At 44.8% G+C, this 27,641-nt stretch overlaps 1 protein-coding gene across 2 annotated transcripts in view; it reads left to right on the top strand.

The window, feature by feature from the left end:
* dlg3 (discs, large homolog 3 (Drosophila)) overlaps window positions 1–25,578 on the top strand; it is a 50,588-nt gene extending 25,010 nt beyond the window's left edge. Inside the window, exons 6-22 of one of the 2 annotated variants that reach the window (XM_076046577.1) lie at window positions 184–353; window positions 507–643; window positions 1,341–1,485; window positions 2,470–2,614; window positions 8,949–9,105; window positions 9,941–10,043; window positions 16,385–16,499; window positions 18,394–18,570; window positions 18,688–18,763; window positions 20,587–20,632; window positions 21,765–21,803; window positions 22,390–22,440; window positions 22,530–22,631; window positions 22,724–22,896; window positions 23,029–23,141; window positions 23,234–23,325; window positions 23,958–25,578. In XM_076046577.1, coding sequence (XP_075902692.1) covers window positions 184–353; window positions 507–643; window positions 1,341–1,485; window positions 2,470–2,614; window positions 8,949–9,105; window positions 9,941–10,043; window positions 16,385–16,499; window positions 18,394–18,570; window positions 18,688–18,763; window positions 20,587–20,632; window positions 21,765–21,803; window positions 22,390–22,440; window positions 22,530–22,631; window positions 22,724–22,896; window positions 23,029–23,141; window positions 23,234–23,325; window positions 23,958–24,064 — 1,948 coding nt within the window. In that variant the 3' untranslated portion in view covers window positions 24,065–25,578. Of the gene's footprint in view, window positions 1–183; window positions 354–506; window positions 644–1,340; window positions 1,486–2,469; window positions 2,615–8,948; window positions 9,106–9,940; window positions 10,044–16,384; window positions 16,500–18,393; window positions 18,571–18,687; window positions 18,764–19,784; window positions 19,885–20,586; window positions 20,633–21,764; window positions 21,804–22,389; window positions 22,441–22,529; window positions 22,632–22,723; window positions 22,897–23,028; window positions 23,142–23,233; window positions 23,326–23,957 lie in introns of both variants that reach the window. The other variant, XM_076046576.1, reaches the window with a different exon arrangement.
* The last annotated feature ends 2,063 nt before the right edge of the window (window positions 25,579–27,641 follow it).

Raw genomic sequence — 27,641 nt, 5'->3', positions numbered from 1 at the left:
TGTTTCCTCAAAGTTATGGTTCACTGCAAAAGAACCAAAGACTGAAAAATGCACAAAAATGGTCGCATGGAGTGCTTTTTGGTGTACTTTGAAGATCTCTGATGACACGGAGGATGCTTTCTTTTCCTGCCTCTTGCTCAAAATTGTGCACGGGAAAAGGCTCTAAAATTCTCCCCTCCCCAGGGTGAACGACTGCGTGCTGCGCGTGAACGATGTGGACGTGTCTGAAGTGGTGCACAGCAGGGCAGTGGAGGCCCTGAAAGAGGCGGGGCCAGTGGTGCGGCTGCTGGTCCGACGAAGACAGGCCCCTCCCGAGACGATTCTGGAGGTCAACCTGCTGAAGGGGCCGAAAGGTCAGTGGCAATCTTACAGCTTCAAATGAAACATATAGTATTAGTGATGCTCTCATGATGCATTCAGGTTCATTAAAGACGCGTTTTTGTTGTGATTGTGGATGTGAGGTCTGCCCGTATGTAGAGATAAACTCTGATCTTTTGTTCAACCAGGGCTTGGTTTCAGCATCGCTGGAGGGATCGGCAACCAACATATCCCGGGGGACAACAGCATCTATATCACCAAGATCATAGAGGGAGGAGCTGCCCAGAAAGATGGACGGCTGCAAACAGGAGACCGCTTGCTCGCTGTACGAGCCTCCCTCTGACTCAGTCGCACATTAAACTGAATATATGTAATTCCAGCCCTAAGCCTTGAAGGCAACTAACCTCCAGTCAAATAACAATTCAAATTTTAAATCTTTTTGAAGGTTTTGTATACCTATGAAAGGAATAAAGCAGAAATGTTCATTTCATATAGGTGTGAAAGAACATGACCAAATTATTCTTGGTTTCTGTGTGGTCCAAACAGAAAAGCAGTTTCAGCTTTCAGTTTACAGTATAGCAGGTGCGCAGAATGACACTAGGCATGCCCACTTTGGTCACTTCTACAGTCTCAATTGAAGTTGTAACCAGAACACACTGAAATGCTGGACAAAGAAAACTTTTGACTGACAGAATAGAGAGAAAAAAAAACCCTGCAAGACGAACCAAAGATATTCAAATCATTTTTAGAACCTCTACCTACTGCTTTTGACCTGTGTTAACGCCGCTCCGCACACCAACCTCTCACGCCGCCGTTGAAATGCACTGAAATCTCATAATACCGTCAAGCTATGATTCATTATTGTGTTGGCTGGTGTGATGGCTGCTCGGCTGTTGTCACGGCGCGGCAGAGACACAAGGTGTTCAGGTGTTGTTGCTGTGATTTTCATTTACTTATTTATTAACTTATTCATATATATTTCATTTTCTCCCTCTCCTTCCGAAAACGACCATCACATTCAGGTGAACAACATCGTGCTGCAGGATGTGCGTCATGAGGAGGCAGTGGCCGCGCTGAAGAACACCTCCGACATGGTTTATCTCAAGGTGGCCAAGCCTGGACCGGTGCATCTCAATGACATGTATGCGCCTCCGGACTACTCAAGCAGTACGTATCTACCTCTTCCTGCAAGTCCAAGCTTCCAATACTGTTGAAAATGATGTAGGTTTATTTATATGCACTGGGGTATGGGGGTAAGGAAAGAAATGGTTTGAGTCAGGGGTCCTTGTTTCTGCCCTAAGGGAGTCTTTTTTATCGTTGTAAGAGATGTTTCAGTGGGCCAACATGAATCTGAGTGTTGGATCTCTGTTCTCTCCCCTAAAACTGATCTGCTCATACACCCACATAGAGAATTTAGTGCTTGCACACGCAGATACACACACACACACACACACACACACACACACACACACACACACGCGCGCGTACACACACACACACACACACACACACACACACACACACACACACACAAACAATCCTACCCACAGCAACAAGCACAGTTCTCTGCCTCCCACTGAGTGTGGATGGTTTCTCACATCCCACCTGCTCATGAGATCCCACGATCTTAAGCTGCGGCCTCGCAATTTTCCACCGAAGAGAGATTGTTGCATCCAAAGGAGTCCGTTGAAAGCTTTCTGTACGTTTTGAAATGCAGTGTAGTGGTCAGGGTTTATAGCTGCGTCATAATGCAGACTTAACCCAGCCCTGACATTGTAGCCCCTGGTCACATGACTCGGATTTGACACGCTTGCTTTAACGTGCACTGCTGCCCACATATAGTATGTTCATTTGCAGAAAATGCAGAAGAAGAGACTTGAAGCCCATGCAAGGTTAACTGAGACATCTATTAATCAATGTTTGTCGTAAATGTAAAGATTAGCTGACTATCTATGTAAAGATTAGCCCTAGAATTGCGCAAAATCTAAATATTGCAATAAAAAACTAGTCATGGAAACACCCAAACTTCGAAAAACCTCTTAAAGATCGCAATTTCTATTGTACAACTAACAATGTCACTTTTCAGTATTTTCAAAAAAATGTGTTTTAATCATTCTTTCTTTCCCCCTACTGGTCTGGCCCTCCCTCCAGCCTTCCCCACCATGGTAGACAACCATGTCAGCCACAACTATCTGGGGGCGATGGAGCCCAAGCCAGTGTACCAGCCGCCCCAGGTCACCCCGTCCAGGTATTCACCCGTTCCCCGCCACATGCTAGGCGAGGAAGACTTCACCAGGTAGGTTCCACCTTGGCTCCGCCTTATGAGATCCTCCTATCACTTATTCCTCTCACTGCAGCCACATGTGCACCTGATATGACGACTGATAGAGCATACAGAGCTCTCTCTCTCTGTGGGTGTCGGCTAAAGGCTGTTCTCTGTTGTGTTAGCAGTCAAGGAAAATAACAAAAATAGCATTGCCGCGGTGTTAAATGACATCGGCTCCAGTTACTCCAACTGTGCAGTCATTTTTTTTTTAAGTTGTATGTTGCCGTCTGCATTTTGTTTGCCGTTTTAAAAGGCGTGGTGTGGTCTCCTTGAACGCAGCGTGCACGCACAGCAATTTAAATTGTCTTTATGAAATGTGTCACGGGGAAAAACAATGGTTTGTCTTTGTAGCGAGGCCCCCTTGTCACTTCCTCGACTTGTTATGACTGGGATTTAACCTTTGACCTCCCATCCCAAGCGCTAGGTCTGAAGTCGCTTTTATGAAGGCTTGATTAGAGCGTTCCACGAGGCTTTGCGTCATCTTAACCCACAGCTCTGGGGAGGAGGCTGCATTTCCCCCTCTGTGCGTGTGTGTGTGAGTGCGAGTGTGTGTGTGTATGTGTGTTTGTGTGTGTATGTGTGTGTGCGTACGACTGCATGGCCAGCATTGTTGTATGGCACAGAGTGGAAGCGTTTTTGGATAAGCGTCTGTGTTTTTTGGGGTCCGCGTAATGTCCTTGTGTGTGTGTCCACCCGACTCGTATGTGCATTCGTCGCATCTCTGTTGGTATGTGTGCTTTATTTGTGTCCTACACTTGTCCCGTTCACTGTGATTCCTGTACCCCCCAGCAGGGCTGAACCTATTTACAGTGTCATCCACAAACCTGGGGACAGCAAGGTGCCCCAGGCCCTCTACAGAGGCTTCTGTCCTTCCTCTGCTCCCTTGTGCCAAGGTCCGCTCCCCTTCTCTGGCAGGTATAAATCTAGTCCATTGCGCCTTGCTTAGCTAACCCACCACTGTGTAGCGCATCTGGATCTGGCATCTGAGGCCACCTGCCTCTCCTGCGCTACTTCTCGTTGCTCCACGCCAGTGCAGTTTAAAGAGACCGAGCAAAGACGGATGGTGGTGGAAGGAGGAGCAAGTGGTGAAAGTAAGGGGGAAGGCCAATGGGTTGATACTTGATTTAAAAAGTCGTAACGTTAAAGATGGGGCTTTGTTGTTTGTGTCCGGCTCTGTTTGCATGCCAATGTGTTCTCACCTCATGCCCACTGGTCTGTTTTGTGCGTGGCTTGTGAGTTTGTTGCTGCCCTTTTGTTTTATATCATGAGCTCAGCATTCAGCTTATTCGCAGGACCTAGTTTAGCTTTCATAAACTCGTAACACAATGTGTTATCAAGTAAGAACTTCAGCAAACTGGCCGGGGATCAGAAAATAGTGCGAGGAAACAGATATTCATTTATCATTTGTGGTTACGTGATTCGTTTTGCTAGACTTTCTATATTCTCTATGTTCATTTTCAAAGGTCTACCCTGGCGGTGGTTGCTTGTCGATTAATTTTGCCTTAAGCCACTCTCATCGTTGACTCTCAAACAATTTAGCACTCTTTAAAATGGTCGTCGTACCTGCTCTTCGCAAGCGCGTCTCTGCAGGAGGGCAGCCGAGAGGGCTTCACGCTCCCACAAGCTGCTCCATTCCATTTGTCACGAGGCATCGACAAAACTAAATCGCCTTCATATCGGGCCAAGTTACATTCACTGCTGGTTACTGCCGAAGACGTGAATGCACAAGATATGGCCGTCCTGTTCCTTAACATTAAGTTCAGTGTGCAGGGTCCCCCACTTCATGGCATTGTTCATAATCTTTTTTGTTCCGATTTCCTCAGTTCTGTTCTTCATCGCCACCCGGATGAACATCCTAGTCTGTGTTGTAAAATTGTCAACAATATATGTCTGGGTGAACGTGTGTGTGTGTGTGTGTGTGTGTGTGTGTGTGTGTGTGTGTGTGCAAAACAAAGAAGAAGAACCACAGAACCAGACATATCTGCACAAGAGAACCAGACAGCTGAAGAGTTTTTATCCCCAGTCCATTACACAGATCCTGTTTTTTTGTTGTTTTTGTTTTTGCTTTTATTTTTTCTACTTCCTCATCCCCTCTCATCTCCAATACTCCCCCCCCGATTGCCCCACCTTTCGCCACCCACACACACAGCTACACCTACACCAGATACTGTAAAATCACGAAATACGCCGTAACTGTTACTTAACTGCTCGGTGAACCTGACCACTCCTCCATGACTGCGTTGCATAATTGTTTCATATCGAAGCATATTTTATTCGTTGCATCATACTCGTGCAGACAACCTGTGTGTGAAGGGTAAAGCACTGCAAGTAGAAAGTGGACTGCAGCAACCGACAAGAAAATCCTGCTTCCATCATTGTAAAATATTTCTTGCTGTATTTTATTATAAATACAGAGCTAATGCCAAGTGTTAGAATGCATAAGCATGATCTGTTTTGAGGCACCAGACTACAAGCAGTAGATGTTGCTGCTGCTGCTGCTGCTTCATGATTCATCTACATGCTTTGAAAACAGGTCATGCAGTTATGCCTGAGCTTTCTTGAAACTACTAAAGCCAATGCAGACTTCCACACACAGAGAATACTTTAATCTCAGAGTATGCCAACGTATACAAACAGATGAATATGTACAGTATACCTGCTCTAAGTGCATCGCACAATTGAGGGTATTCACAGCGCTCGACAGGCAGCGCAGTCAAACAAAGCGGAACATGTTGTGACCGTGCGTGCACCTGTTTGCCTGCTGTGGGGTTTCTTTTTCGCATTGCCGTTTAATTAGCACAGGGCGAGATTATCTACGAAGACGCCGTCACCTACTTCGTTAGCATCCAGCCCCGTCTGATTTTTGACGAGCGGTAGCAGACACCTCCGTCCAAACCCCCAGCAGCTACCCGCTGGGTCCAAGTGGAAAGAGTTATTTCAGACGGTTGCTGTAGTAAGCACAAGCTTACGCAGAGAGCGCAGCAGACTGGTTGTGAACGGTGAGTCAGAGCCAGAATCGGCCCTCTGTCCATCTGCACATGCTCAGCGGCGGTGTTATCTCAGACACATCCCCCAACGCCCCCTTTCGTCCTTCTTTATCTGATATTTCCCCGCTCTGAGGATATGTCAGCGCTGTAACTACGTCACATCATTGCCTCCGTCCAGATCGAACTTGATAAGAGCTTGAATCTCTGTTGTTAAAAACATGCTCGTGTGCACTGTGCAGCGGCGACAGCATGGACTATCACTAAAAAGAAGTGGCCCGCGCTACCGACCCTGTCAGGAATGCACTTGTTAGCATGTGCATAATAATGACTCGAGCAAGGCTACTTTGTTCCACACTCAAAAGTTTGAGCATTCAGAAGCCTGCAGCAGCAGGTGAGCTAATAATTAACTTTAAAGTGTCTGACACTTGGCAGCAGTAACACAAATCAGTCACTGGTCAGCGCAACAATACTTTCATGGATGACATGGAACACTCAGACCTTTGCTTGCGGATTTGAAAGGAGAGCAAGAGTTAACTAAGTGCGCTCCTTGGGTGCTCATCATTCATCACACCAATTTTATTCTTAGTCACAGTGTGAGGCATGGAATATCTTGAACTGTCTATCAAATTAGCTGTGAATATGTTTAACCCCCCCACACCTCTACCCACCTGTCATTATGGAAGAAAATAACAGGCGATTAAATGGAGGCAGAAGAATCCTTTCTCTTAAAAGAAAGACAAAGAATTAAGCAGTCTTATAGTTTTATGAGCTTGTGTCAGGGTGAGTGTGAGATCAAATGCGGGAAGAAGTTGTCTCAGTGGGAAATGGCGTCCATCTGCAGTGTCCTCCATTAATCAGCCAAGCAAAGCCAATTATTGGGCCGCGTCCATGGAAGCATGGCCCACTGAACCCTGTAACCCACATATTCATTTGGGGGGGCAGCAGACTTGCAGGAAAATGGGCTCTGTGGCAAAAAAGTCCACCACAACTATTTACATTCCTGGGTGAAAAAGTAAAGGGGGAGGGAGCGGGAGCAGGTCTTGTGACAAGGAAGGAGGATTGACTCCTGCGTTTTCAACTGTAGGAATTCAGTCCCATTTTCCATTTAAATGGATATGAAAGAGGTAATGACGTGGCAGTCCACAAATCCTACGCTCAAGGAATTCACGCAGAAGCATCCACGCCGCTCTGTGAAAGGGCTGCTTGGAATGCCGGTGGTATTGTTATTTCCCAAAGTTCCCCAATTAGCATAAGATTTCTTTAAGTTGGGACATTAAGCTTCCGTTGTGCAGCCAATGTGACGGTCGGCTCCTCTAGCGTGTTTACAGCATACACAAATGAACAAGGATTTGCGAGGAATCTGAGAGCATTTTGTCCAGAGGGTCCAGCCTGAAAGACAGGAATGCTGTAAAGCTGCGGTTAGGTTAAACATGCTGGGAAAGATGATCAAACTTGAATGACCTCCCGTCCTGGTTTATGCTGTCCAGCTCTTTCCGGATGTGAGTGATTGCTATTTTTGGCTCCTCTGTGCAGAATTAAATCAAATATTCTGCATAAAGTGTCAGGGTTAGTGTTAAGTCTGGCATTGCTGGTGATCATAGGGATAGAGCTTTTTTTTTTCTGACAGGCCAAAAAGGGTGGTGCTATCCATCACATCACATTATGTTTTGGAGGTCCATCAGCGCAGGGGCTCATGAAATGGTTGTCCATTTATTCCTTGAAAAGGCCAAATAGGAAGAGTGGTCAGGGAGGTAGCACTTAGCTGAGCCTTGTGCCAAAGCCTCAGAAGTTCATTGTCAGCATCTCGTCCTTCAGCCTGAACGCACTGTGAGACAGATTTTTCAGAAGACGCTCCGGATCCTAAGGCAACCATGGAGATTTTTATGGCCCGTCGAGTGGGAAGGTTGAAAAGCAAGAATATTTTAGGGTTTGCTCATTTGAAAGCAAGTTTGCATGTTGAAAGTATGTGGCACGTTCCGTTTGTTGTTTTGTTTTTTTGTTTTTTCCAGTTTCTCTTCTGTCTTCACCTCAAAAGATCTTTGGGGTCTTATAATAAAACAGCATCAGCAGTTTTTATACTCTTGCATTATATCCACTACATGTGGTAACCAGCAGCTGTTATTTTACTTCTCCCTGCAGAACCAGAGTGGCAGTTTGGAATTTCACCCTACTTTGTTGTTGTATAATAACAATTTAAAAAAAAATAGTAATCATGTCCATGCTAGTTCAGTTTGCTTTGAATTAGCAAACTTCACTGGACAAGGTACAATTGCACATCAGTTTCTCAGTAAGCTGTCTTTTGAATTTTGCAATATTTTTTATTTATCCTACTAAATGGCCAATTCAACAAATTTCCAGGTAGGCGTGATGATTCGAGGACTTTGGTATGCTGCACTGGCTTGCTGGAAAATGGTCGTAACAGCAAGTTTGAACGCAGCCTGTTGAGAGGGAACTGTTCCTGTTGACCGCAGGCCGAGTACTGTGAGCACCGACCACTAATGGGAACCATGCACTGTGTTTCATTAAGAGAGGAAACTGTGTGTTGCTATGCAGATGAGAGTGTGCATGCCTGAATGTTTATGTGATCCTTTGTGTGTTGAATACTTGTGTTTGTCTGGGTGTTTGTGTGCGCGGTGAATGTTGGGTTGGCTGTGTGGTGTGTTTGCTGCTCTCTGAGGGCTTTCGATGACCAGAGCAGTGGTTTCGCCATAGCAGTATCTGAAATCCAAGGCAGTCTGAGGGAGATGACTCACATTACCTGAAACGAGGCACAGACTCAGCCGGTCTGCCAAGCAAACCGGCTTGATAATGATATGAATGTATGCTTATGAGCACACGCTTACATTTTCACAACATTTTGGTTAGGAATACACAGTAAATATAGCTAAAACACAATCTGCAAAAGAATCGAGGTGTGTTGCTGCTTACTTTTTTGCATTCATTATATCTTTTGTGTAATTAATTTCCAGTGTCATCAGTGTAATCAAAATCCACTTAAATCATCTTATTTTCATCTTTATACAAAGTGATCTAATAGACTGATCATTTTATATTCTACAAAAGCATTAAGTGTAAATGTTAAACGGTCCAAATAAAGTCTGTTCTGCAGGCTCCCGAAACAAAATGATTGCATTAATCAAAACTGACTCATTATTTTGAGGTTGTACACAGTGCCAACAAGTAGATGTTGGCGGAAACAGCCTCTGTCTTTCCCTCTACTTTTGCAATGTCTCTTTCAATTTTGGCTTTATCTCTGCACACCAGATCCCAGCTCTGTGTCCTGCCCTTCAACCTAACACCGAGGCTCTTTTTGACAGGGAGCCAAGGAAAGTGTTGCTGCACAAGGGTTCCACTGGCCTGGGCTTCAACATCGTTGGCGGTGAGGATGGAGAAGGAATCTTCGTCTCCTTCATCCTGGCAGGTGGGCCGGCTGACCTGAGTGGTGAGCTGAGGAGGGGCGACAGGATCCTCTCGGTAAGTATCTCAGCACCAGAGCTCTCTGTAGCCACATCAACAGTTGATAAAAAAAAAATACTATATATATACATGTGTGTGTGTGTGTGTGTGTGTGTGTGTGTGTGTGTTTATATATATATATATATATATATATATATGTATATATGTATATATATATATATATATATATATATATATATATATATATATATATATATATATATATATATATATATAAATACATGTTTATGTGATCCTTTGTGTGTTGAATACTTGTGTTTGTCTGGGTGTTTGTGTGCGCGGTGAATGTCAGACCTCAGTAAGTAACATTATTATCTGCTCGAGTTTACACACATATACATATATATATAGTTTGAGTCATTTGTCAGAGGCCAACTTGAGCAGATAATAATGGTACTTACTGTGGTCTGATGTTTAAAAAGTTAGCGAAAATCGGCTCTGCTAAAATGTCCTTGAACAAAGAGTTAAATCCAATGAAGTGAAGATGTCCTTTGCCACAATATAGAATGTTTGTGCTGAATAAAATATTACAATATATTTATTGCATTCTAACACACTGCATCTATCAATCAATAAAGATTCAAAGAAGGTTGTCCAAAGCTTGTTGTATTCGAATTTAAAAGTAATCAATTAAGTGACACAATTATCTAGTTGTTTTTTTTGTTTTTTTAAGGTGGATGAAAGTTAGTGGCAGTAGAAACGTCCATGTAGAGGATTGTCTTTGCTCTGGACAACTCAACTTGTTTTCCTTATTTTAATGAGTTGACAAAGCAGAGCTTTGGCATCAGGGTCTTTGTGCTGAGAGATGTATGACTCTTTGATATTTTTGCAGGTGAATGGAGTGAATCTTAGGAATGCCACACATGAGCAGGCGGCCGCAGCACTGAAGAGGGCCGGACAGACTGTCACTATCATAGCACAGTACAGGCCTGAAGGTAATGCTGTTTTGTCCATACTGTAAATGAATAGGTAGCGATTTTTTTATTCAATTGTTTTTATTGGGACGTTCTACTAAACTGAATGTTGTGCTGTGGTTCTCTGATGACTGTGATACTTTTTTTTCTTAAAAAAAAAAAAAAAATTCTAAATCACTTCCTGGAGATCATTTACTACTGTTTGCTATTTTAGCTTAAATACATGTGGTTTCCTGGATGTCTTCATGATGTAGTTTTCTCTTTGTTTCTTTGTTTGTTTAATCTTGCAAGGAGCACTCTTGAAAGCGGGGTATACAATATGTTTGTGTATACATGGGTGTAGTTTTTGCCTGAGTTGGAGGAAATGTTTTATTTGGCGTACATGTTTGCACAAGACGTTCAGGGCAGTGAACGCACCACCGTGTTCGCCCGCCGTCTTTCTGACGTCAGTCGGTTGTCGAAACTGTCTCCACCGTTCCCGCCGAGTCGAGCCCAAATTGCTCTAAAAACCACAGCTACGGTTGTCCCGTGACGAGCTGCGGCCGGCCTGTGTTTTTGTGACAGAGCCGAGCTCCTGGCGTGATGATCGCTTTAAGATGTATTCAGGTTCAGGGGCGGCACTAGTGCGAGCAAGCAAGCAGGGCTGAAGTGTCGAGCCAACTGCAAGGCGGCAAACCAACCGACAGCGTCCTTCCCCCTGTTCAAACCCGGAGCTGAGCGCCGTGTCCGGAGACTCAGTCAAACCCGGGCAACAGCGACAGCAACACACAGGGACGCCCACCATAGACAAGTGTTGAGCCCTGTGTCGGCGCCGGGCTGAGGCTTCTTCTGACGCGAAGGTGGACAACAAGAGATCCTCCAACTTTTTTTTTTTTTGTATCTGTCTGCCAGCCAGCCCGTGCGGATGGGGGATGGGCTCCAGTACAACAGCAACAGCAGCAGAGCAGAAGCCGCATGAACTCCCTAATGGCTGTATGAAGAAAGTACCGGCGGCGACGACGACGGCCCAGTAATTGCCACGGCGTCGTTTTAATTTGCGAATTCGCAGCCGAAACGAAGACCGGTGGAATTACAAGGGTCACTCGGGAAAAAGGGGGACGAACCGAGTGAGTCTGCATCTTAGAACAGGTTTATCTCGACCGCGACTGTACTTTAGATAGCACGGTGCCTCCTCTCGCTCCTGACCTGGAGTTCGCTCGAGTTGTTCGGTACCGAACTACTCTCTCTTGGAAGCCTTACAGCACGGCGTAAAGAGACCTTTGCCGCATTGTTCGACGTATATGTTTTTATTACCGGACTGAAATGGTTAACACGGATGACATGTGATAGCGTCGCCACAACCTCTGCGGTAAGAGCCCTCGCGAACTGCGCGAATCTACACTTTCCTATTTATCTAAATCTTTTGGTCTTGTTCTTGTGTCTTTTCTCGGATCTCTGGTGATTTATGTCGTAGTCGGTAAAGAACATGAGTCATACAGGCGTTTAAAATGACTTATTTTACAGCCATTATGTAACCCAACCCCTGAAGTAGGAACACAGGTGTGGTCAGACAGGTGTGTGCTCGTGCGCGTGCTCGCGTGCGTCTCCTTGTGTGTTTGTGTGCGTCAGCTCCGTGGTTGTAGTTTAAACAGTGAACGCATCTCTTTTACACTGACATGGTATCTGTCATAGATAGATAGGTAGATAGATAGCGAGGTGCTGTTTTATGCTGACTGAAGTAAGAGAGAAAGGAAAAAAGTCGTAAGCAAGCTTGTAAGTTGTGTCCTAGTACAAACAGAACCATTTTTGTACAATGCTGAGCTGTTATAGCATTTGCTCTGAGTATGCTGCAATAACATTTTGATAGGATACTCTGAGCTTTAGATTCTGGCTGGCGTCAGGTTAGACTATGACAGGAATGTGAGGAGACATGAGTTCTTGCATGTTCTCCCTCCCATTTTTTTTCTGTCTGTTTTAATGAAAACGTGAGCTTTAAACCAGCCACGGTCGGTCCATGGGAAAAACAGTGGCGCCGGCTCAGTGGAAGGAACTTTCTTGGATCAGAAATGGCATTTTGTTTTTCTCTCCGCTATAAATTTCCCATTATAATGCCTTCTTCTCCTCCATATGAGTTCATGCTGTCTCGCACACCAGACCAATCAGGGAGAATCTTGAATAGCAATGGGGTTGGTTGAAGGGAACCTTTGTTTTTCCATACCCAAACCATGCTTTCGGCACTGTGCCCCCTTTGTCACCCATTGAGACACAGCTATCTGTTTGTGCACAGCGCTTAACTACTCTAAACATGCAAGTGGAGTGCTGGCAAATGATTGACTTCCTGCATATCCTCTGGTGACCTGAGATCTGTTGCCAGTCATTTTGTCGGCATCCTAAAGCTGTATTTGCACACGTCGCTTGTTTTGAACTGGGAGAGCAGGAGGAACCCCCAGTGAGCTGCACAAGGACGTTGACCGAAGCGAGGAAATGGGCGGCGAAAGTCAGCTTTTGTAAGCGATAGTGTCCGTCTCTGTGACAGAGGTTAGGACATGAGTATCCACAACTGTACGGTGAAAGGTGACCAGTGGAAGGCTATAAGAAGCAACATCGGAGCAAACAGGCTGCCAAGAGTGTCCCCCTCTGACTCTTTTTGTAAGGTGGCAGAAAGTTTTACACTCCTCCATACACAGATATGGAAATGAGGGGGTCCAAGTACTCAAAAGTAGTATTTAAATGTTGCATAGTTGTCTTTTTGTCTAGGAAACCTTTAACTCTGAGCACATTTAGTCAGCACAAGCTGGTTGTTTATAATGGATCAACTGGTAAAAGTAGGTAAGAGTTGTTACCAGTGTGTCCTGCCTTGCATTATTGGGGAGTGTGGCTGGTCACTGGCTCGACTCTCCCTGAGAACATAGCACACTCTCACATTACAAGTACATACTGCTGTGTTGCATAACTGGATCAAAAGAGAAGCAACCGTCCCCCAAAATAAAAAAGGCTGCCCAACTAATGAGGACACGCTGTGGGAGTGAGCAACACAGAGCAGTCCCAGATTCTATTATCTGTCATTGTTTCCTTTGGGTCATCCTAAAAATATTGGCCGGCTCTTGTGTATTAAGTGATTTAGGAGACGATAGGTTAAACATATAGCAGTGTGGTATCCAGTAAAAAAGTGTGGTAGTGTAGTGAGGAATGATGCGATCAGCAGCTTATATTTGTATTCACGTATATTCTGTAAATGGAAGGAATGGGATCAAAAAGCAGCAGTTGATATTGAAAAGTCGGCTCATTTTTAACCAGCCCAATCCGGTCTCAAATACTGTTGTGTTTGAAAGTATGTCCCTCACCTGTGTTTTCCCTCTGCCTGCATCTTATAGGAATGCTTTCAGTTGCGAAGCTTCTCACAATTCCCTCTCGTGGTTCAGACATGTTGCTTTCTAAAACTCGTCTCGAGTATCTTCAAAGCTCCAGATCCCATCCATGCTTCTTGGGCTGAGCTGGAGCCTGACCAAGAGTTGGAACCATCAAATAGCCCCTCAAGCAAAACATTACTACTATACTTTATTTCATCCGCTAGCTTCACAAAGCCCATTTTGATAGCGGGTTTTTCATTGTGTATTTACTCTGTTTTGATTTGATGTTGACAGTCAATATTAAAGGGTTCACCATGCTCCTAAAGCCGAATGTAATGTAGGGAAGCTGTGGGCAGCATAAAAAACTCTGCATCTCAAAGACCTTTTTTTTTTTTTTTATGGGTGATCTCATCATTGACACCAGGGATCCTAATTATCCATTAATTCATTAATCGTTAGTTGACTGACCTTAATGATCGATTAAGGATTAATTGATAAGCGGTGATTTTTCCATTATTATTATTATTTAACCCTTAAATAATGTTGAGTGTGACCCGTTTTTACATTGGGGAACAATAAAAAAAATAAATAAAAAAAACACCCTAAACATTTATCCTCTGACTTTAAGTTGACTTCTAATGGGTCACATTTCAACTATTAAAAAAAAAGAAAAGAAAAAAAAGTTGTTTAAAAGTAACGTGTTCTAGGTATATTATGACCATCACAGTATCTACAGGTGAATTGCTCCTTCCTGCCGCTACACTGTTATAATGATATTAACTACCTGTGTAAAAAAATTTCAGTTCTTTGTGACTAATTGAATTTATTAAATTCTTAATGGACATTTGATCGATAATCGATTGACACCAACTGATGATCAGTCAAATTAAACCGAATGCTTTAGTTTCTGTTTTACCAACGTATGTCTCTTAATGCTTCATACTTATGGTTGGACTATTTGTACACAATAGCTCGGAATACGTCTGCCTTTGACCCGACAGATGTCAATAATTACACTACCTGACGTTTGCCAAGGTGAATGAATGCAAGCCTTGCCTTCCAGCCCCTCCCCTGACATGTCACCTGTGCCTGAAAGCCAAGTGGACTAGTCTGAATGGCTGCTCCCGCTCAGCGCTGTCACCGCTCTCCGAGTGTTGGGTCGTTGCTCCTGGTTACGAGCACTTTGTCGGTGTCTAGTTACCTCACCTTGTAGCGTCACCGCAGTATTGTTAACTCGTCATAGCAGGGGCCAGCGGAGAGAGCGGCGCAGCACTTTAGTCACTCCCGCGACTGCTTTATTCACCCTTTTTTGGTCTCTGCAGGGGTTTACAGTTGAGCAGCCTCAAGCTTGTTTTTGCACCTGACTAGAGGTTGTTTTTGCGACCCTCCCCTTCCCCCCAGCCCCTTCCAAGCACTCGGCTTGACTGTAGAGAGGAGGCCTTTGTAGACATGGTTTGTTTATTTTTCGAGGCTACTTGTGGCCTTGTTTGACAGAATTTGGACTTGGATCTCTGGCTGGTTCACGTTGCAGGAAGCGTTTCCAGCGAATGGATGATTAAGCCGTAAGGTAGGAGTTGACTGCTGAAGCCGTGGCGCTAGATCAGAGGCATTCGAAATCCTGTGACACTTTTAATCTCACTAGTTGCGTTTCCATTACAGTTTTTCACAAAATAAAAGCGATGTTTCTACAATTTCGTACAATTTGTACGAGTACAATTGCGATCTGAAGGTGTTTCCGTTGAATGGTGTGAAGTGCATGAGCCATAATTAAAGATTTGATTACTTGTGAAAAATATTCCACCTCCTCCTCTGTCCAAACATAACGCATCATTTTCACTTGAAGTGAACTGGTCACGTGACCATGTACAGTATGTCACGTCTGGTGACGCGTAAATGCAAAAAAGTGTTTCCATTACACTTCTGTGATGCACTTCTATATTGATACCTCTAAAAAAAAAAAAACATCTAATATGAACATGATAACCTTTTAGTGACATTTGAGAGATTTTTCGAAGTTTAGGTCTTTCCATGACTAGTTTTTTATTGCAATATTTAGCTTTTTGCGCATTTCTAGGAGGAAAGGGAATGCAGCTCCTCTCACCTCATTAATAATTAAAAACATATGCGTACACATGCTAATGCTGTACAATTTTACCTAAAAATCCATTGCAACTTTGGACTTTATTCCTCTTGGCAGCGAGCGTTCAGAGGGCCAAATAGGTCGCTCATTGTGCTGCTTTGTTCAATCACCTGCTTTGTGCGATCACATGGGCGACCTAACCTTCTTGTTTTTCTAGCTGCATCTGCCGCTCTTGTTTATCCGCGAGCCAGTGCCGCGTGGCAGGGTGGCTCAGCTAGTTTTGGGCCGCCCGGGCCCAGAGCGCACGGCGGGCGCGCAGCAGGCTAATGAGCACATTCTTAATGAGCGCGGCCAGGTAGATTCATACATCATCCTCCGGCTGCTGCGCCGCCGCGGCATTTACACACCCATGACAAATGATCAGCCGTTGGAAATTGTTGGAGGCCTCTCTCCCCCAATCCCACCCCTTCCCCTTTTTTTAACCAGACCTAAGAGCCCATGTTGAACATAATTAATCTGTTTAATTTATTACCTGACACGACACATTACTGGATATGTAAGTCAGATACGTGATAAACCATCTGTTCCCGAGGTCATTAATCAGCCAGAGGATTTGTTCAACCTCACCCCGTATTCACCCCTGTTTAGACAATGACCTCCAACGATCACGTCCAATTTCGCCAGCCTCAGCATTAGGGATGCTCTGATCGGGATTTTTTTAGGGCTGATTGAGGATCATGATCGTGCAGAACAGCGCCTGCCAGTGACGATAACGCTCGGACAACAAGCCAATCAGCCGATTGCGATCGGAAAGTCCTCGCAGTGCAAGCCAGTGGACTGTTTGCTGCGTGTTTCTCTCTCAAATGCTGACTCGGCAGCAGTTCGTCTTTTTCAATGACAAACATGTTTCCACTGACATGTATGCGTTTGTGTTTTCTTGTCTTTTAATGCAGAATACAGCCGCTTCGAATCCAAGATCCACGACCTGAGGGAGCAGATGATGAACAGCAGTATGAGCTCGGGATCAGGCTCCCTGCGCACCAGTGAGAAACGCTCCCTCTACGTCAGGTAAAGCCGGGGAGCGTGCACACACACACGCATCAACACACGGTCACGCTCTGGCACAAACATCACATGCTAATATCTGCAGTCAAAATAGCCGCTCTTGCATAATAGACCTCTTTCTGCCAGTGGGTGGAGAATAAAGTTGGACAGCGCGTCTCGTCAAAAGCAACCACTTTTTGAGAGTGCCGGCCGGCCACGGCGCGCAGATCGTGCGGTAAAAGCTGACACCTTGCGTGTGGAAAAGCAAATTATTTTAGTGCATTAACCGGGGGAGAGAGAGCTTCTCGCGGTCGCGTTAATGCTGCGCATGACATTGAGGCTACGCTACATAACGTAGATTGACAGGGCGGCTTGTCGGATGTGACCGGTGTTATGGCACTTTGGGCACGTGGCCAAGCTGGACAGAGGGCTCGTTTAGGAATTAAAACAGGTGCCAGCCTTCTGCTCACACAAAGGAACCCATGGGGAGCGGAGGGGGATGGGGAGGTCAAGGTGAAAGGACGCAGTGATGTAACCTCCCTTCGTCCCAAACACGCAGCGCCATATTTCTGCCAAAGCGCTAATGCGCTTTACTTTAACCTGAGCCTGATAGGTGCATTACCAGATTAATTTTATGTCCAAGTCCACCACCAAACGGACCTGACTGGGACGTGTCAAAAGTTTACAAGGCGTTATCTCATTGGCCACCTGCCATAGGACGAGCGTTGTCAAACAATCGGGCCGGAGCCCGTCCTATGGAGCCGAGCCTGCTCCTGTTGCTGATGACTAAGCACGCAGTTATGTTGGAAAAGCTGCCTAGTTAGCCGCCATGTCCTCCCAGCCCAGCCTCAGGAATGTGGAGGCGTTAAGCCTGTTAGGTGTTCACAACGCAAGGAAGGGAAAAAAATAAATCAAATGGTGCGACACGTGCCCATGCACACTGTCACAAAACTCTAAAGGGCTGACTGGCTGACTAGCAATTATCTTAAAGTGCCCTTTAGTCAGCACAAGGCTGTAAAAGTACGCCGTCGTTGAAGCCTGGGCTGGATTATATGACAACACAGACCGCACTACTGTTCATTGATTGTCTGCCGCTTCAGCCCAAAGACGTTTTTCCACTTGCAGCATGTATGCGTGACCTGTAGATATAGGCCTGTAGGTCAAGCTGAGGTAAAACCAGTGTAGCAGGTCTCTTAATACCCGTGTTGAAATGGATGTTGGTTCACCAGTCTGACGAGACTGCTGGGTGTCCCGACAGACAACAAACTGTGTTTGTTGTGGAAAGAATGAGTGAATGCCAGGCGTGGACGTGCGAACAGAACTCATAAATTTGACAGGTTTTTAGAAAATGATTTCTGCCGATTTATGTCAAATAAACTGGACAGTCTGTTTAATGGCTTTTGTGTACATATTAAATATTGGATGTTTTCTATGTTTCTCCCATGTTGCAACTCAAAATCATCCAGAATTAATGTTGGTTTGAAAATATTTAAGAGTCACAATATTATCTTTACTGCTGTTCCCTCACAATAATGTGGGTCTGAACTCTTTATAATTTTTCCTCCTTGTTTTGTTTAACTTGCTCTACATATAGTGACACTAGCTGCGTTTCCATTACCCGTGAAATTGCGCAAAACCTAAATATCGCAATAAAAAACTGGTCATGGAAACGCCTACATTTCGAAAAAACCTCTGAAATATCGCTGCAAGACGAGAATTACGTCCCGTGAGAATTCTCGTAATTCTTGCGGGATGAGATTTGACGAGAATTACGGCTTATGCGCTTCGCATCATTCAATGGAAACGCCTGCAAATCGCAATTGTACGTTGTCTAAATTTTAGAAATATTGCTTTTGTTTTGCGAAAAACTGTAACGGAAACACAGCTAATGTATGTCTCTTTTTTTTTTTTCTTGCAGAGCTTTGTTTGACTATGACCGGACGAGGGACAGCTGTCTGCCGAGCCAAGGCCTGAGCTTCTCCTACGGCGACATCCTCCATGTCATCAACGCCTCGGATGACGAGTGGTGGCAGGCGAGGCTCGTCACGCCTCACGGGGAAAGCGAGCAGATTGGCGTCATTCCCAGCAAGAAAAGGTACGCCCACCTTTCCGTTTCGTTTCGGGGGGAGAATGAACGCCGATTGCCAGTCTGGCATCTTGACTCTATTTATTTACAGTTTTTTGTTTTTGTTTTTGTTTTTGTCTTCTCCAGGGTGGAGAAGAAGGAGCGGGCCCGGTTAAAAACGGTCAAGTTCCATGCCAGGACAGGCATGATTGAGTCGAACAGGGTAAGTGTAGCAGCGGCTGCAGCTGCTACTCCTACCTGATGGGGAGAAGGCCTCCTTCCCCAGTGACTGTGGGGGGCGAGACTGGTCCCTGTTTGCTCAACCAGAGCTTCAAGCAGATACGTTAAGGCATAGATTACACTGTACAAGTGTTGCCCAGCTTGAAGGGCTCTGGAGCCACCACAATGTACATAACATAGGTTTGTTGGAGGCTGAACTGACAGAAGTAATTCCAAGGCCCTTTGAAATCTGTGTTATTTTCTCCAATTGACATTGTGTTGACTGAATTTGAACGTCATATCAGCCGTCATAAAAGAAGCTGCCAAGAATTGGCCGACAATCGGAGCGAATTATGAAACGATTAATTGGCACAAATTGATGGGGAAATTTGATTACATATTTCCTAAATCCACGCTTTTTTTCCCTCTAATTTTTGGCGACGTCAGACATGGTCCTTCTATTACGTCGGTATAATGACTTAATAGTTGGCCGTACTGCTGCAAATTGTGCCAAAATAGATACTTTTTGCCCAATGGCACTCAATAAGCTAAACAATGTGAACAACATTCAGTAGAGAGCACCCCCCCACCAGTAGTGTCCTGCAGAGATCCTGCTTCTGTGGGGATGCTCCACTCTGACAACTGGCTTCTGGTTCTCTGATCTTGGACATCATAGGGCCTCATATGTAACAAGTGTCAACCCACCTAGTAACACAAAAAACGCAAACCATTTATACGGACGACACGTGAAAGCTGACAGAATTATGTCTCACACATAATTCTCATTGAGCTTCCATCCATTGTCACCCATTACCTGCTTCTCATTCTCATTATTTGACACGTATCGTTTTTATTGAACTCCATCTGTTTTTTGCGTCATTGTTCTGCATGAGTGTCCATTGCCCTCATTGAATCCCATTCTGTTTTTGTTTTTTTGTTTTTTTTACCCTTTCATCGGCCCCACCCCCCTCCCCTCCCTCCTCCTCCCCCCCTCTCATTTTTCATCCACACACTGTGACGAGCAGCCGGTCAAAGTAAAGCGCAAAAAAAGCTTCAACCTCTCACGCAAGTTCCCGTTTTACAAGAGCAAGGAGAATATTGTGGTGGACCTGGTGGATTCCGAACGTAAGTACCAGCCGTGTGACCCACAGTGTGCTGCCGGCGGGGAGGAGGGGAGGGGGGAAACTGGGCTTCATCCTTTCTCTGTCCATGCCTTCTTCACGTTCTCTCTTTCAAACTTCCATCTTTTGGCTTCACCCCCTCCCCCCAGGGATGATAGCAGCGTCAGCTATCATCCCACCTCACTCACACTGTCCCAGAGAGAAGAAATTGTGGAGGCACTCTTGTGTGTGTGTGTGTGTGTGTCTGAGCATCTGTCTTTGGGCTGTCAGAGGAGTGTCCAGCTGTGTGCACGTGGCATGTATCCTCTGCTGCATTAACACCAACGCTCGCTATAAAACAAAACAAACAAACAAAAAAAACCCTGCCCCATCCAAGTCACGATCAGTTCTTCTTCTCCTTCAGCCCCGTCGCTGACCCACAACGAGAAGAATCTCATTAACTGGACCCCTTTCAAACTTAACAGGTCAAAATCCCACTTTAATGGGATTGGGCTGGTGTAATTGAAAAGGCTGCAGCTCGCCACGAACAAAGTGGGCTCAGGCTGTAAATGAGCAGAGCACAGTGCCACCGCGCAGCACTCCTCTCTCCCTCGCTGCCCAAAACTCCCACTAACCTCTTCTTCTTCTTCTTGTTCTTCCTCTTGTTCTTCTTCCTCCTGCCTGCTCTCTTCTCTTGGCTTCTGCTCTCACCTGTCGGGACACCTAGGACTTCCCAGGGTTAAGCGATGACTATTATGGATCAAAGAGTTTGAGTAAGTGTGTGGTCGTACTGTTTAAAGCAGATGTCCCACCAAGCTCAGAGGGAAGCTGCAAAAAGCCAGCTGGAAATGCTAAAATCTTAAAGGTCCCATAATGTGTCTGTTGTCTTCTTTTTATTCTGTTTTAACCTGGCACAGTTTAGCTTAGTATAGTCTCAGAACATCTCCATATCATGCCCTCAGTTCGAGCTTCCGATTGAAACAAATGCTTAGTTTTCTTTATATTTCCCTTAGTTTTACCCTTTGTGACATCACAAACTGCACTCACATTTTTTTTTAAAAGTGAGCAATCTAAAATGAAGAATGAAATTTTCCCATTTTTACGGAGATCTCAAGCTGTGTTTCCGTTACTCCTAAAGTTTCCCAAAACCTAAATATTGCAATAAAAATCTGCTCGTGGAAACAACTGAACTTTGAAAAACCTCTCAAATATGGCTGAAAGGTTTTGACGCCCTCATGAGGTGGTTTTTCAGAAGTATCCATACAGAGTTATATCTTAACACACTGACAAGGTGGATTTTGGGGCCTTTATGGGTGACGGGCACACAGGTCCCTGACTGGACCTGTGTGCGTGTTCGCACCACCCGCTCAGTATTCACAGCACATACAAAATATGCACTCCCAGGGGAGGGTGAGTAAGCGTTACACTCGCTCAGTGGGTCATTACGATAAGTGTCGAGCATAGTTTTGTCAGATAAGGTCAGACAGAGGTGGGACTCATCCTTCACCACCGCGGCTCCACCTGCTCCGGGTCGGTCTGCTGCCTCCTGCGGACGGAGCTTTTATTTTTCATGTCCTCGTTAACGAGGTCCGCCATCGCGCGACGCTCAAGACACATGAGCCGGGGAATTGCGGGACATTTAGGAAATGCTCGCAGGAAGCACTTGATTTTACTATTGCTTGCACCCAAAACCACTTCCTCTAATATTGTGAGAGCATGGCTGCTGCAACCAGATGACACTTCTGCTTTCTTTTTCTCTTTTCAATGACGGATGTATAGAAATTGAGCAAAAAAAAAAAATGTTTTCTTCTGTTGCCCAATTATTTCACAGATAATGTCTAGGATTTGACTGTGGCGGCATTGTTGATGAGATTGAGTTTCATTTGCTCCGTTGTGCTCTTGCAGAATGCCTGACATCCAACAGTGACAGTGAAAGCAGTTCGAGTGAGTCACCTTCTTTTCTCCTGTCTGATTTGCTTCACACTGCCCACATAGATGGATAACGTGGTGTATGTCCCTGAATCAAGTGATGAAGTGACATCTGTAAATGATTTAGTCGAATATCCGAACGCAAGATGTAAAATATGCATTGTAGGGATGCAAATTATCGATGAATTCATTAATCGTTTGTTGATTGACATTATCAATCGATTAACAATTAATTGATAAGCTGCAATTTTTCCTGAGAACCTAAATTTCACAATAAAAAATGTGTGAGGAACTCATTATTTAACCCTTGAATAATGTCAAGGGCATTAAAGAACAGTTAAAACACCCTCAATATTTATCCTCTGTCTTTAAGTTGACTTCTAATGGGTCACGTTTCAACTTTCTTTTTTTTTTTTTAAAGTTGTTTAAAAGTAACTTGTTCTAGGTATATTGTGACCATCACAGTATCTACACTGTGATAATGTTAACTACCCGTGTAAAAAATGTTCAGTTAATTTCGACAAATTCTATTGAATCGACAATTAATCAATAATGGATTAATTGTTGACATCCCTCACACAATGACTTTGTGTTTTTACAGAGGGACAAGAGGACACAATTCTCTCCTATGAGCCAGTCATTCGACAGGAAAGTAAGTGAATCATTTCTGCATGTTCTTTTCTATTGGTCCAGTTGTTTTGTTTGCTGTGTTGGTTTTAACCTTGGCTGCCTCTCCTATAGTCCACTACACGAGGCCAGTGATTATCCTGGGTCCCATGAAGGACAGAGTAAACGACGACCTCATCTCCGAGTTCCCCCACAAGTTTGGCTCCTGCGTGCCTCGTGAGTTTCAGTTTCAGACGGGGGAATCGAGCGGCGGTGACGACGACGACGGTGATTCAAACTCATCCGTTGTCTCTGCCACCCACCCACAGATACGACTCGTCCGCGGCGAGAGAACGAGATGGATGGACAGGACTACCACTTTGTCGGCTCGCGAGAGCAAATGGAGAAGGACATTCAGGATAATAAGTTCATCGAAGCGGGCCAGTTCAACGAGAATCTGTACGGGACGAGCATCTTGTCTGTCAGGACTGTCGCCGAGAGGGTAAGAACAGTACTTCTTTCTTTGTTACATTCAGAGCCAGTCTGGTTTCTTTTAGGCCAGTTACCTCGCTGCGAGGCAATGGACAAAACGCCGCCATGCTAAGTAAGGAACTGTTTTTCTCCGGCTCAACAGCAGGGGAAGCACTGCATCCTGGACGTGTCTGGAAATGCCATCAAGCGGCTGCAACAAGCACAACTTTACCCGATCGCCATCTTTATTAAACCAAAATCTATCGAAGCCCTAATGTAAGTTTGAGCTTTTGTACCGTGTTGTTCTTCACAGTGACAGCTTTCTTGACTGTGACAGTGTGGAACTCCTGTGTTTGTTTTTTTTCCAGGGAAATGAATAAGAGGCAGACGTATGAGCAGGCCAACAAAGTCTTTGACAAGGCTGTTAAGCTGGAGCAAGACTTTGGAGAGTATTTCACAGGTGAGTCTCCATTAAAAAAAAATATCTAGTCAATGTTTCTTCTTTTCCAGTGAGTTACTTGATTGTTAAACTTCATAGGTGTGTTTTTTTGTTTTCTTTTATTTTGAGAATTGGCCCAAAATGGTCTGTTGACTAACAGGATTGTAATATATAATGTTGATTAGTTACAGCTGGTTGACTTGCGTCACTTTTTATAAATTAATTCTAACCCTTCAGATGATTTCATTGCATTTATCTCTATTGAATTTGCCTTTGTATAAAGTGGGAAAAAAATCTTGTACCCACCACTGAAGATTAGACCTCAGTGAGGCAACCTCATAAAAACAATCATCAATAACAACTCCAAAGCTGTCCAGAAAACATATTTAGCCCGGTGTTGTTGACAGCCTCCCTCAAAAACATCCATGTTTAGCTCGTCAGCTGCGGCGACCGACGCCTTTGCTGCATTTTTCACGCGATTGAAAGGCGACAAAAACACAGGCGGACTTTTGCAGAGCATCGAGGCTATGCAAGAATTCCAAAAATTTGAGCGAGGGGGGGAGGGGGAGCGTCGTCAATCTTGGCTCATAATTGTAGCTCGTGTTCTCCTCCAGCCTGCAATTACACCTGCCCCTCTGTGCTTGTGCCTGCAGCTATCGTACAGGGTGACTCGCTAGAGGAGATCTACAACAAGATCAAGCTAATCATCGAGGAGCAGTCTGGCCCCTACATCTGGATCCCATCCTCGGAGAAGCTCTGAGCTTCCTGCCGTCCCCTCTGCATCGCCGCGGAGCTCCTCCCAATCCCCCCTACCACCACCGCCACCCTCCTCTTCCTCCCAGAGACCCCACCCGAGCCCAAATAGCCCCCCCTCTACTCCCTCCTCATGTCCTTTTTACAGATATGTTTCATATCAAGTTTTAGTGTCATCATTATGTTACTCTCGAGATGAAAAAGAAGTCTTATCACCATTACTGTGACTGTGCACACCCCCACCCCCTCCCCACCCCCTGCATGAGTTTCTCAACAACAACGACGACGAAAAAAAATCATCCATTCAAGACTGGAAATGCCATTCCAAAGGAATCTGTCTATCGAAAAGCAAAAAGGGAAAAGGGAACAAATCCTTTTTTGTGAACTGGGACTGACTGAAGATCAGAATGTTTTACAGGAATCTGGGGGTGAGGAGAAGTCGCAGGAAAACGGGACTAAATCGTACCGAGGTGGAATACTTTGTAAATGTTCATCAAGTCACATTTAAAAAAAAAAAAAAAAAACCCGACACAAAACGAGAGTTAAAAGACCAACGGAGGGTTGTTTTATCTCCCCCTTTATAAGACTGGATCAAAAGGAGCCCTGCTGATGGTACTGTTAGAGGAGTCGACTCTCGTTTCGAATTGACGGGAGGAGACGAGTGAATCCGTGCAAACTGGTGATCTATTTATCACAAACCAGCTTGTCGTCTGCCAGTTTGTCCGTCGCCGCAGCCGATAAAAGAGACATCTCGGGAGGCCGATCAAGAGGAAGAGCCGTGTTGTGAATCTCTACATTTATATTATGGAATCACTGAATAAAATGATAAAAATCCCACTGAGATTTTACTACATATTTAAAAAGAAAAAAAACTACACATTTTACACTTCACTAGAATTGTCAATTTTGGAGGGCTGTAAGATTGATTTTTTTTTCTCCTTTTTATTTTAATTTTTTTCTTTTTCTTTGTGAGATTTCTTGCTTGTGGTTTTTAGCTGCTCTGTAAAGGATTGGGTGGGGGGGTAGAGAAGTGTAACTGGGCTCTCTGCAAAACACCAAACTTGCCTTACATCAAAGACAAATTCTGTTCTGTGACTATCTGTTGTCTGTTCCGGGAGGCTGCACGCTATTAACGAGGGGGGGGAGGGGGAGCGAGAGGGAGAAAAAAACGCTCGTTTCCTCCTGTGTGACCTCCAGCTGCCAGAGGCCTGTCTTGAGTGCAATAGATGAAAATAAAAAATCTCACCTCTCTCTCCCCCTGTATAATAAACACTCTGCGTAATCTCGAAAGAATAATCTGGCCATTGAATTCCAATCGGAACAGCCATACAATAGCCTCGTATCTCCCGTTGAGCAGCAGACCACCCTATTACACTCTCTGCCTTCCAAGAGGATTCTTTTTCTGATTTAATGGTCACATGGTACTGTCCTATCTGCCGCCGTGGTGGCGGCGTTAAAACGGGTAGAACAAGACAATAATTGTATTGGATCTCCTAACAATTAAAGAGTCATTATAACCTGTTTGGAATTGTCCCCCTGTCGCCCTACCAGGAGAAAAAAAAAAAAGAACGAACGAAAGAGCAACACTAAAGCTGGGTGTTTGTTCAAGGCCTAGTGTGTAAGACGTTGTGGCATCTAGTGGTAAGAAAGAATATTGCACACAAATATTCATTCATTATAAATCTATTATTTTAAGGGATTTCCCAAGGGGGAAGAAGAGAAAAAAAAATCACCATTGGTCAAATGTTGCTTGTTCCATTTCGTTGGTCTTTGATGATGGTGTTTCACAGCTCACATCATGCAAAGCCTTGAACGCATCACCGTTCTGAGCTCCCATAGAAGAATATTAGCGCAGTTCTTCCAGCAGTTTATTTTATTTGAGCACATACTGTACTATACATCCCACTCTCTTCCAATAGATCCTTGGGAACGTCGCATACTGGGCCTTTTAGAACCCCGACATGCTTTGGTGCGTCTTAACAGTATGAATCCAATGTCAGTAGGTGGCGCCACTGTGCCGAGCCGGGGTGAACTAGACCTGCTTGAGTTTTTTTTGTTTTGTTTTTTAACTTGTATACACATTTAAATACAAATATAAATATATCTATATATATCCATGCATACATACATACATACATATAGCATTTCCCCTGTAACTGTCCGGCCACGCTGGGGCGTTGAAGCAGAGCTCACGGCTATTCTAATGTGAACGACGGTGAACTTGACGCTTCGTTAAAAAGCACTTTCAAAGTAACTGTGTAAAGGCAGTGTTACGTGTCTTCTCTCTCCCTCTCTCTCTCTCTCTTGCTCTCTCTCTCTCTCTCTCTCTTTCTTTTGGTTTTGATTTTTCCTGAGGCAGGGAGCCCCGTTCAAGTACCTTGGTGTGGTCAAACCCTAAGAATTGGCCGTTTGTCAGCACCAGGATCTAATAAGTCACCTACTCTGCCCTCCCAATCCCCGACCCCTCCCTCCACCGTGCAGATCTTGGCGCTGTGTGTGTGTGTGTTACCATGGCGATATAGAAAGAGCCCGACTGCAGGAGGAGAACTGAGGACCCTGCTGGTCATGAACCGTGTCGCCTTCCTCCTCAGCTTTTTTTTTTTTTTTTGACCAATTCAAAGGGATTTTTCTTCTTCTTCTTCTGTTTCTGCTTCTGCTTCTTCTTGTGAGAGCCAGACAGACCCAACAGGAGGCGTTCAACCCAGACTTCTGGGTTCCCTGCTCCACCGCCCTTCCCCTACCACCTTCCTCCTTGCTCTCTCCCACCCCATGAGCACCTGTAACCTGCAGGCATTTTTCTGAACAGGCGTCACCCACCTGCCGGGCGCCCCACTGCTAAACCAGCTGTCATTTACCTGTGTCAAAAAAAAAAACAGAGTTCAGGGAATAACCGAAGGGAACAGAGCCATTTATAAACTGCCTGCAGACTGTTTCACAAGGGTGTGGTAGCTGTACAATGTAAATAAGCCCCCCCACCTCCCTCCCCTTACCTGCCCCACCCCACCCCCTTCACCTGTGCTTCATGCATGTGTGAAATCAAACTGGGACAAACATGTTTTATAGACCACAAATGTCAGGTAAGTAAAGTTTGAGCTACTATTGAGATATAATTTCCATATAAAAAAAAATGTGCTGTATTTGTTGGTATTTCTCTTCAAATGCCTATTGGAAAAACTTAACTAGTGAGTTTTGGGGAGGGGGGGTCCAGTTCCCCCTCCCTGGAGTAGGGCCTGTCTACATGTGATTTCTTGTGGAATGTGTCTGGGTGTATAGATTTTCAAAGAGTATATTGTAATATAACTCGAAAGGAGACACAGACAGAAAACCTACACGATATCACGATTCAAAACAAAACAAAACGGGAAGGTGGACGGACAGACAGACACGCCGCTAGAAGTCTTAGAACCGGTCCTCTCTGGTGTTTTAGTTCAAATCCAGCTGACTGTTAACGTGTGTGGTACTCATACCTCAGTCAGCCATGTCAGAGCCCAAAGAACTTGATTTCATTTTACTCCCACCGCTAAGGTTGTGGTACAGAACAAGGTGGAACCTGAATGCCTCTGTGTGTGTAATACTTGATGAGG

This window comes from Nelusetta ayraudi, unplaced genomic scaffold (assembly GCF_046127955.1).
Source record: "Nelusetta ayraudi isolate G7.1 ecotype Tasmania unplaced genomic scaffold, CSIRO-AGI_Nayr_v1 ptg000090l, whole genome shotgun sequence".
Classification (NCBI taxonomy): Eukaryota; Metazoa; Chordata; class Actinopteri; order Tetraodontiformes; family Monacanthidae; genus Nelusetta; species Nelusetta ayraudi.
Note: the sequence above shows the minus strand (reverse complement) of the source record. Positions and strands in the feature narration are given on the sequence as shown.